This window comes from Gracilinanus agilis, chromosome 1 (genome assembly GCF_016433145.1).
Source record: "Gracilinanus agilis isolate LMUSP501 chromosome 1, AgileGrace, whole genome shotgun sequence".
NCBI classification, from domain to species: domain Eukaryota; kingdom Metazoa; phylum Chordata; class Mammalia; order Didelphimorphia; family Didelphidae; genus Gracilinanus; species Gracilinanus agilis.
This window is the reverse complement of record NC_058130.1, coordinates 711,313,768-711,324,177: the sequence shown is the minus strand read 5'-3', so window position 1 is coordinate 711,324,177 and position 10,410 is coordinate 711,313,768. Positions and strand designations below refer to the sequence as shown.

General features: G+C 46.1%; 1 protein-coding gene across 1 annotated transcript; it reads right to left on the bottom strand.

Annotated features, from left to right (window-relative positions):
• Positions 1-369: 369 nt before the first annotated feature.
• Positions 370-9,401, bottom strand: MRI1 (methylthioribose-1-phosphate isomerase 1). Its single transcript, XM_044670386.1, has 6 exons — positions 9,191-9,401; positions 7,868-8,106; positions 6,938-7,113; positions 5,210-5,386; positions 3,200-3,424; positions 370-644 (listed from the first exon to the last, which is right to left on the bottom strand). The coding sequence occupies exons 1-6, from the start codon at positions 9,320-9,322 to the stop codon at positions 526-528; spliced, it is 1,068 nt and encodes a 355-aa protein (XP_044526321.1). The 5' UTR covers positions 9,323-9,401; the 3' UTR covers positions 370-525.
• Between the last annotated feature and the right edge of the window lie 1,009 nt (positions 9,402-10,410).

Sequence of the window (10,410 nt, the reverse complement as noted above, 5' to 3'; positions counted from 1 at the left end):
TTCCCCTTAAGGCACCCCTCCAGACCCTCTGGACTTTCCTCATCTCCTCCCCAGGCATAAGTGGGCACTTTCTCCTCCACACACCTCCCCTGACCCACTTCAGTTTGAAGTTTCTTTTTCTGTGTTTGTTGTTTTACACCATTAGAATCCAAGCTCTTCAAAAGCAAGGCCTTTCTGCTTGCATTGTATTTCTAGTACTTGGGCTATGAGCTTTAGAAAAAAATGGTAAACCACTCCAGTCTCTTTGCCAAGAAAACCCCCAAATGGATCAGACACGACTAAGCGGGTAGTTGTGAGAATGGGAAATACAGAGGCGATAGGACTTGACTGGTTGTTAAGAGATAAGACAGGAAGATACAGGAATCAAAGTTGACTTTTTTGACAGGACATTTAATCCAACAGATATTTATTAAGCAAGGCACTGTGCTTGGGACAGGGACATTTAAATAGACAGGAAAGCACTCTCAAAACTCTTATAATCAAATTGGGAGGTAGAGGAAGAGAGCCTTGGGAGTCTGAGTCCAATCAGGAGGTCAGGGCTATCTGGAGTTCCTTGGGAGAGAAGACTCCACGCTCAGTGATGATGCCGCCAGTGATGAGCTCATGAGGGGTGACGTCGAAGGATGGGTTCCACACTCCAATACCTAAGGAAACGGGAGCTTGGGTGAGCAGGAGCCCCAGTTTGGATTCCTGGCATCAAAGGGAAGTTATGACCTACATTCCATCTCCTTTGACCAATAATAACAGATAGTGATACAGTGTTTCAGAAGTTTGTTGATACCTCATTGGCTATCCAAAACAGAATGAAGTAGGGCAGCTAGGTAGCTCAGTAGATAGAGAGTTGGGCCTGGAGATGGGAGGACCTGGGTTCAAATATGGCCACAGTTTCTTCCAAGCTTATCATCCGGTGCAAGCCACTTAATCCCATTTGCCTAGCCTTTACTGCTCTTCTGCCTTGAAAGCAATACTTAGTCTTGATTCTAAGACAGAAGGCAGGGGTTAAAAAAACCAAACCAACCCAGAATGAAATCTCACTGCTTCATGAAGATGGGATTCTATATAAAGGTGTATTCCCATCCTCCTTTCCTTTCCCTCCCCACTTCTTGAGCTCTAGTATGATCATAATTACAACTTCTATTTCTAAAGCTTTTTAAAGTTTATCAAATACTTTCCTTAATGGAGACAGAGTTTTAGATCTGGAATCAAGAAGACTCTTTTCCTGGTTCAAATCTGTTTTCAGATACTTATTAGCAGCATGACCCTGGACACTCGAGTCACTTAACTCTGTTTACTTCAGTTTCCTCATCTGCAAAATGAGCTGAAGAAGGAAATGGCAAACCATTCCAGCATCTTTGTCAAGAATACCCCAAATGGAGTCAAGAAGAGTTGGGTACAACTGGAAAATGACCGAATGATAAAATGCTTTCCTTAGAATCTTATGCTCTAGCTAATGTTAGGATTATTAACTGATTATGCCTACCCAACTCTGATCAGCACAGCAATTAGCTAGACACCTCGGAGGCATTTCATGAATGTTTACTGACAATACAGCACTAGTACTTGAAAGGGGTGGAGTGGAAACAATCCTGGTTTTGGAGATGGAGGCCCTTGAGACGAGCTCGGGGCTCACTACTATGATGAGTCCCATCAGTTTCTCTGGGCCTCAGTTTCATCTGTGAAATGAAGCTGAACTAAGTGATCTCTAAGATTTTCTCTAGGAAACTTTTTTGTTTTGTCTAGGTAGCTGGAAGCACAATGGAGAGAGTACTGGGCTGGGAGTCAGAAAGACCTGAGTTCAAATTAAGCCTTGGAAACTTATTAGCTGGGGCAGATACGTAGTTCAGAGAACCAGGCCTGGAGTGGGGAGGTCCTGTGTCCAAAAGTGGCCTCAGACACCTCCTAGCAGTGTGACCCTGAACAGGTTACTTGATTCCAACTGAGCCCCTAGCTCTTACTACTCTTCTGCCTTGGAACCAATATTTAGTAATGGTTAAAAAAAAAGAAAAGAAAAGAAACTTATTAGTTGTGTAACCCTGGGCAAGTCGCTTAATCTCTTTTATCTCAGTTTCCACAACTATAAAATGGGGATAACAACACCACCTATGTACTTTGCAGAATTGTTGAGGGTACCAAATATTTATAAAACATTTATATCAAGTAATTTTTATTCTATTTCCCCCCATACATTTGCCTTCTGACATTTTGTGATCCAAATTCTCTCCCTTTCTCCACTTTCCCCTCTCTGAGACAGCAAGCAATCTCATATGGGTTATACATGTGGTATCATGGAATATACATTTCCATAGTCCTGTTTACAAAGCATTTATAAAGTGCTTAGAACTGTGCCTGGCAAGTGGTTAGTGCTACATAAAGGTTTACTCCCTGTCTCCTTCCCTTCCTTCTCTAATTCTTTAATGATTATAATTACAATGTCCCTCCCTCTCTCCCTCCCTCCCTCTCTTCCTTCCTTCCCCTTCCCTCCCTTCCTTTCTGTCTTAGAATCACTACTGTGTATTGGTTCCAAGGCAGAAGATTGGTAAGGTCTAGGTAATGGGAGTTAAGTGACTTGCCCAGGATCACACAACTAGGAAAGGTCTAAGACCAGATTTGAACTTAGGAACTCCCATCTCCAGGCCTGGCTCTCTATCCACTGAACCACCTATTGTTCTAAACCTTTGTTCCCTAGATCAAAGATGTGGATTAATTTCAGGGGGCTCTTGAACTTGGAAAGGGGGGAAAATTTACATTTTTATTTTCACTCATCTTTAACTGAAATTTAGAATTTCCTTCGATAATGAATTAAAAAATTCTTCTAAGTTCTGAGGCACAGATCAGGAAACGGAGGCAAACAGGGTTAAATGATTTACCTGTAGCTAGGAAGCGTCTGAGGCCAGATTTGAACCCAAGATCTCTCATCTCCAGACCTGGCTCTGGATCCACTGAGCCACCTAGCTGCCTTGATGATACAGGTATTTAAGCACTTACTCTGAGCCAGGCATGGTGTGAGGCACCCATGCTACAAAACTGAAAATGAAATAACCCCTGGCCTCGAGGACTTTACCCTCACTTCCCCTTTGAGGAGGGGGTGGATGGGGCCGCTGTTCTTTCCTTGCTGTCCATCCCCAAGATGGGGTTGAGGACACAGACAGGGCTGAGCTCTCTGGTCCTATCCTGTACTGTGGTACTGTGACAGACCCACCTGGGGCAGCAATACGGGTTCCCCCGAGGCTGGTCAGCTCCTGGCTTGGCCGCTCTTCGATGACAATTTCCTGACCTGTCTTCAAGCTCAGATCACAAGAGGAAACAGGGGCAGCCACGTAGAAAGGGATCCCATGGTACTTGGCTGTGATGGCCAGCTGGTATGTTCCCACTTTGTTGGCAGTGTCCCCATTGGCGACCACCCGGTCTGCTCCCACGATGACAGCTGAGAGGAGAAAGGGAAGACCCGGAGAGTTGTTGGATTGTAGGCAAGTCACAACGCCTCTGAGTTCCAGGTTCTTTGTCTGTTACGTGGGGGTAATGATGAGGAACCAAGCAGTGTATAAACTTGGAAGAGCCACAGAAATAGGTGCTATCGGGGTGGCTTGGTGCATGGAGAGTTGAGCCTAAAGATGAGAGAGGTCCTGGGTTCAAATCTGACCCCAAGACACTTCCCAGTCGGGTGATCTTGGGCAAGTCACTTACTGCCCATTGCCAGGTTCTTTGGAACCAATTCAAAATTAATTAATTTATTAAATAATTAATAAACATTTTAATTCTGAGACAGAAGGTAAGGATTAAGAAAAAAAGAAAAGAAATAGGAGCTATTATATAAAAGCCCCGAAGAGGGGGCTGAACAGGGGCCAAGAGTCCTCAGGTAAGGGTTGGGGAAAAAAAGAATCAAGTCAAAGTTAGGGGTCGGAAGGGCCTCAATTGCTGGTGGCAACCAAGTGAAATTTATTGAATGAATACACAATCTTATCAAGGGAAAAACCAAGGAAATTTTCTCCTGGAAATTCAAGCAACTTTCCCATAAGGAGAAGGGTTAGCCTTGAACAAAGGACTAAAGCCCCCTCCCCCCCTCCCTCGGGGGTAAGTGGGAAGATAACAGGAACTGAGAAAGGAGAGATACCAAGAGAGTCAGGTAAACATACTTTTCTGCCTGGGAAAAGATTACTGCCTCTAACAACAACTTGTAGAGAAAAGTGGAAACGGAGGGAATCAGCTATTTTGTTGGTGGGAAATGTGGAAACGGAGAGAATTCAGACCTTGTCTTACACCAGTGATGGACACACCAGCTTGGTGTGTCAAAATTCGCATAACTTGGATGATGTGTCACTTTGAGAAAAAACCCATAATTTCATGATATTTATAGTTTAAATAACAAAAATGTATAATTGTAAACCACAACTGTATTTAAAAAACCAAAATAGGTAAATTAATTGTCATCTATAGTGCACAAAGTGTCTACACTACACTACAGCAAATGTTTCATCCTCAGCATGAGGCCCCAGACTTCTCTGTATGCAGCCTCGTGTCATTGAAAATGGCTAGTCATAGGTTTGCCATCACCGTCTTACACAGACCCTGAACCTCACCTGACTTCAGGAGTCAACAGATCTTTGTCTTTTTAGACCCTGAGACCTCAGTCCTTGACACTATTAGTACTATAATTTATTATTATTATTATTATTATTACAAAAAGGCAAGGAATGGAGGATTGAAAGGGAAGCATCTAGAGGGTCCAGGGGGTGCAATGGAAAGGAATGGTAAAAAGGACAAACAAGACAAACACGCAGACAGAGGAGGCATGGATGGGTTAGAAGTTGCCAAGCAGAGGGAGATTAAAGGTCTAACTGAAGTGCTGAGGGTTGGGTGACAAGGAAAGAGAGAGAAGAGGTTAGAAACTGCAGGAACATGGTAAGGGGATCTGTGGCCTCCACGGGGGTGACAGGGAAGAAGACTTGGTTATTAAGGCAATAGTGCAAAGAGCAGTGAATTTGGAGTCAGAAACCCTGGGTTCAAATTAATTCTGCCAATTAAATGCCTGGGAGACTTAGGTAGATCATTCTCTTTTTTCTGTATCTCAGTATATACATCTGTAAAATGAGAGGATTTTACTGTATCTTTAAGATTCCTTCCATCTCTTATGACCCAGGACTTCCAAAGAGCTTCAGGAGCTTCCAGATTCTAGAGTTTTCCAATCCCATGCACAGTCCCCAGGCCTGACCTTTCACATCCTTGTGGGCCATGGCGGCAGCTCCCATGCTGTCGGTGATGAGGGTGGCAGGGATATCCTCATACACCAGCTCATAGGCTGTCAGGCGGGCACCCTGGTTGTTGGGCCGTGTCTCTGTGCAGAACACGTGCTTCAGGCGGCCCAGGGCATGGAGAGATCTGATCACACCTGTGGAAGGCAGAAGAGATAATAATGAGTCCTATGCTGGGGAGGGAAGAACAGAGGCCCCAAGGAGTGACAGGAAGGAAAGATTTCTCAGAAGAGATGGTAGCTTGAGCTGATCTCTGAAGGAAGAAGATTAGGATTCTGAAGGATAGAGATGGGAGGGAAGGCATGGGGCAGCCAAGATTATGAGGGAAACAACAAACTGGGAAAAATGTTTTACAGCAAATGTCTCTGACAGAGGCCTCATTTCTCAAATACATAAAGAACGGAGTCAAACTTATAAGAATACCAAGCATTCCCCAACTGACAAATGGGCAAAGAATATGAACAGGCAATTTTGAGATGAAGAAATTTAAATGATTTCTAGACATATGGAAAAAGTGCTCCAACTCACTATTAATTAGAGGAAGGTTAATGAAAACCAACTGAGGTATAAGCTCACAACTATCAGACTGGCTAATATGACATAAAGGAAAATGATAAATGTTGGAGGGGATGTGGAAAAATTGGGACACTAATACATGATTGGTGGAGCTATGAAAGGATACAAGAATTCTGGAGTCCAATCTAGAACCATGCTCGAAGGGTCATTGATATAGCAATACCATAACTAGGTCTGTATCCCAAAGAAATCAAAGATAGGGGAAAGAACCTACTTGTATAAAAATATTTACAGCAACTCTTTTTGTGGTGGCAAAAAATTAGAAATTAAAGGGATGTCCATCAGTTGGGGAATGGCTGAACAAATTGTGGTATATGATTACAAACAGAATACTATTGTGCCATAAGAAATGACAAAGAAGAGGATCACCAAAAATCTTGGAAAGATTTATATATGAAGTGATGTAAAGTGAAGTGAGAAGAACCAGTTGTGCACAGTAATAGCAATAAAGTAAGATGATCAACTGTGAATGGCTTAATTATTACCAACAAGGCAAGGATCCCGGACAATTCCATGACAAAAAAGGCAATCTAGTCGCCATAGAAGGAACAGACAATCTGAATGCAGATTGAAGCATACATTCTTCACTTTGTTTCCTCCATGAATTTTTCTCTAGTGTAAGCAATATGTATCTTGTTTGAACATGACAAACAGGAAAATATGCATTATATGATAATATATGTATGACCTCTATCTTATTGCCAGCCTTCTTGGGGAGGGAAGGAAGGAAAAAACAAGGATTAGGATTGTTTTCTTGATTGCAACAAGGACTGCAAAAAGTCAGAAAAAGAATATTGAAAATTGTATAGATTTGTAATCTGGAAAAAATGTATGTATGTATGTATGTGTGTGTATGTATATATATATATATGCATATATATATAAATATAATGTAGTGGGAAAAAATATCCCATTTTTTAAAAAAATCCTTACTTAGAATGGATACTGTGTATATTGATTCCACAGCAGAATGGTGGTAAGGGCTAGGCAATGGGGGTTAAGTGACTTTCCCAGGGTTGCCCAACTAGGCATGTCCTAAATTAAAGCAACTCGGATCTCTCAGGTCCCTTCCAGCTTTCAGGCCTCTAATCCTACAGCCTTTCCCCACTCACCTAGGGCTGTTCCATAGCCTGCAGTGGCCAATGAGCCAGTGTTGCAATGAGTCAGCACAGTCACCTGGCCACCCCCAGGTGCCACCCGCTCCAGAAGGTGCTGGGCCCCAAGGTCCCCAATGTTCTGGTTGTCTTTGATGTCTTTCTCCAGCATGTGCTCTGCCCAGCAGATCAACCTGTGAGGGAGCAGGGATGAGGCAGATGGTGAGCTGAACGCCACTGTCCTAGTATCCCCAGACCTGTTTCCTGCCACCCCCACACTGCATGCCTAAAAGGTTTCCCCACAGTGGATGGAGCACAGTGGATGGAGCACCAGGCCTGGAGAGGGGAGGTCCTCGGTTCAAATCTGATCTCAGACACTTCCTGGGCAAGTCACTTAACCCCCACTGCCTGGTCTTCTGCCTTAAAACCAATACACAGTATTGATTCTAAGACTGAAAGTAAGGGTTTAAACTTTTTTTTTTTTAAAGGGGGAGAAATGATAGCATCTACCTCCCGAGTTGTGGGGATAAAACAAAATAATATTTGCAAAGCATTTAGCACCAGTTGCTAGTTATTAGTTAACAGTTAATTTCCTTTATCCATCTTTACCTTGTACTAACTAGTTAGTACCCAGGATTGGAGATCAGTATTTCTTCCGTTGCCTAAAGAGCAGAAAGCTCAAGGTTTAGAGGAAAGGGGCCTGGGCTGGAATCTGTCCCCATCCCTTTCTAAGCTTCCAGTTCTTTAGAGGAGGCAGGCCAGGGTGATTCCTTCGTCTCTTTCTTTTCTTCTATGATCTACCCAACAGACTGACCCTTTTTCTTGGCCCTCTAAATTAATGAAACTGAAGAGAGGGAGAAAAAAAAAGAGCCACCAACTGAACACTAAGCACTTGCCTGGTCTCTGTTGTGGGGCCCAGAACCGTGAGGTCTCCAGTCTTTCCCTTACCTTTCTCGGACTGCACCCTCTGTGGCTCCTTCTCGTCCAGCCTCCCGGGTGGCCACCTCGGACATCTCCCGAGCAGCCTGAGCCATGTTGACGGCCGTTGGCCTGGCGGTCACCAGGTCATTCAGTGAGTCCTGCACAAAGGTCACCAGGGCCTCAAGCCCGGGTCCCCCTGCTCCGGCCTGCAGCTCCACGGCCAGGCTCAGGCAGCCCACTATGGCAATTGCTGGGGCGCCCCGCACCTGGGACCAGGAAGAAAGTGTAAATCAAGGGGCCCCACCTGCTAGGCCTCAGGCTACAGTACATGTAGGTCTCTGCGCTAGAACCTAGCTAGAACCCAAACCGGGCCTCAGTTTTCCCATCAGAGGTCAGGAACTGTCTTCTGTTTCTTTTTTTCCATCCTTAGCACTTAGTGCTGTGCCTGGCTCATAGGGGGTGCTTAATACATGTTTATTGTTTGAGTATATAGTTAAGTGCAGCCCGGTCCCTGAAGGGCTCATAGACTCAGTCATGGATTATCAGGTCGGGAAAGACTGGCTAGTTCAAATGTCTCATTTTAGAGGACTCTCAGAACAGTTCCAGCTTTCCCTCGACTAAGCAGCCCAGCCTGGCTCCCCCTCTGCCCCCAAATGCCTCATTTTAAAGACAAGGAAACTGTGGATGGGAAAAAAGGCTGCGTTTTCCCCAAGGCCAAGCTACTAGTCACAGGCAGAGGAAGATTTCAATTCAGGGACAATGGCACCGAATCCAAAACTCTTTCCACTCTATCTGGTGGCTGGACCTCGGGCTAGGGATAAGCTCAGCTTTATCCCAGCGATGCTGATGCTGAGCGTCTACACGAGGCCTCTGGTCCAGAGCTGTGGATATTCGGCTCTGACAGACAGGAGAGAATGTTAGAGATAGGGCAGCCCTTGGACAGAGATCATCAGGGAGAGGGCTGAAATCATAGAAGACAGAGCTGGAGGGACCGTAGAATGGAGTGGCAGATCTGGGGGGCTCTCAGGGCATGGGTGTCACAGCTAGGGGAGCCCTTAGAACGTGGGGTGTCAGAGAGCTAGGGGCCCTCAGGGGCACTGGGGTGTCAGAGCTGGGGGGCTCTCAGGACATGGGGTGTCGGAGCACACACAACGTTAGGGCTGGGATGGCCGCAGGACTCAGAAGGCGTGAGACTTTATGGATGCTCCAGGCACACTCCCTCCCCCCTCCTCCCGCCCCCCCAGCTGCCCGGCGCTCACTTCATCCCGGCAGTCTGCCTCGGCTCGCTCCTGCTCGGGTTCTCCAGCCCCTTCACCCAGTCCGGGCCCCACGCCCCTTCCCTCCGCCCACCTTCATGGCCCTGATGGCCTCCCAGGCCTGGCGCACGGACGTCACGGCCTCATAGCGGCACTCTTGGGGCAACAGCAGCTGGTCCAGGACGAGCAGAGAGCCGCGGGAATAGCGGACCGATTCCAGGGTCATGGCAGGCGAAGGAAGGGGCCCCCGGGACGAGACCCGGGAGCCAAGCAGTGCGGTGGCAGCCGAAAGTCGGAAGCCCACACGTGAGCCGGCTCCCCCGGGGCCCTAGAGAGAGAGGTAATTTGGGGCGGGGCCAGAGCGGCGATCGCGCCTGCCCTAAACTCCAGAAATGTTTCTGGATTAAGGCCTTGCTTCCCCGCGCAGCTTTCCGGGTGTCTAACCTCCGCTTCTCTAAGTAGCAGCAGTCTCCCCCCTCCCCACCCCGAGGCATGTACTTAAGCCCGGCGGTCTCGTAGCCACCGAGGATTTGATTAATTCATGGGAGGGTCTAAATAACCGCGCTGGGAGGTGACTGCCTAGTCTGAGCCCGGGTGGTTAAGGCACTGCTTCTAAACCCAACTGGCCTCCGGACAGAGGGGCTGGGTTGGCTATCAGAATCGAATTACCTAAGTAGTTCCTTGGACAAGTCATTTCCCTGGGTTTAGGGATATAGCGAGACGCCTGGATATGGTGTCCATTCCAGCTTGAAATCCACGATCTTATAATTAGATGAACATTGAGATAATTTCGGTTCTAAATCTACGATTCTATCCCATTTAACTGGCTAGCTACGCGGTGGTTAAAAGCCCTGGCTATGGAGCCAGAGCCTGGGTCTGAAATCTAGTTCTGTCGTGGGTCTTCCCTTGGAGCAGTTTCCTCAAACTCAAAATGAGAGGGTTGTACCTATAATCAAATAAATGAATAGAACACTGAAATAAATGTTGAGTAGTGCCTAACGATCAGTCTTCGTGCTAGAGAAGGGCGCATCTCTGTCCTTTGGAGAGAGCAGGGACTGGTGTGAAATGTTGCCAACACTCCGATTTAGTCATTTTCGGTTTCATTTTGTCTGACCATTTTTGTTACGGGCAAGGGTGAGCATACTAAGAATTGACAGATGAGGGGAAAAAAAAGCAACATTAGAAAAAAAAATTTTAACTCTTACTTTCCATCTTCGAATCAATACTGGTTCCAAGGCAGAAGAGTGGTAAGGTCTAGTCTATGGGGCTAAGTGACTTGCCCAGAGTCACACAACTAGGAAGTGTCTGATGCCA

Bases quoted from the DNA above. Each gene is read 5' to 3' on its own strand.
- MRI1 (XM_044670386.1), bottom strand. From the start codon at position 9,322: ATGACCCTGGAATCGGTCCGCTATTCCCGCGGCTCTCTGCTCGTCCTG. The intron at 8,107-9,190 runs GTGGGCGGAGGG...TCCTGGTCCCAG, and splicing joins AGGCCATCAGGGCCATGAAG to GTGCGGGGCGCCCCAGCAAT. The intron at 7,114-7,867 runs GTAAGGGAAAGA...GCTCCCTCACAG, and splicing joins GAGGGTGCAGTCCGAGAAAG to GTTGATCTGCTGGGCAGAGC.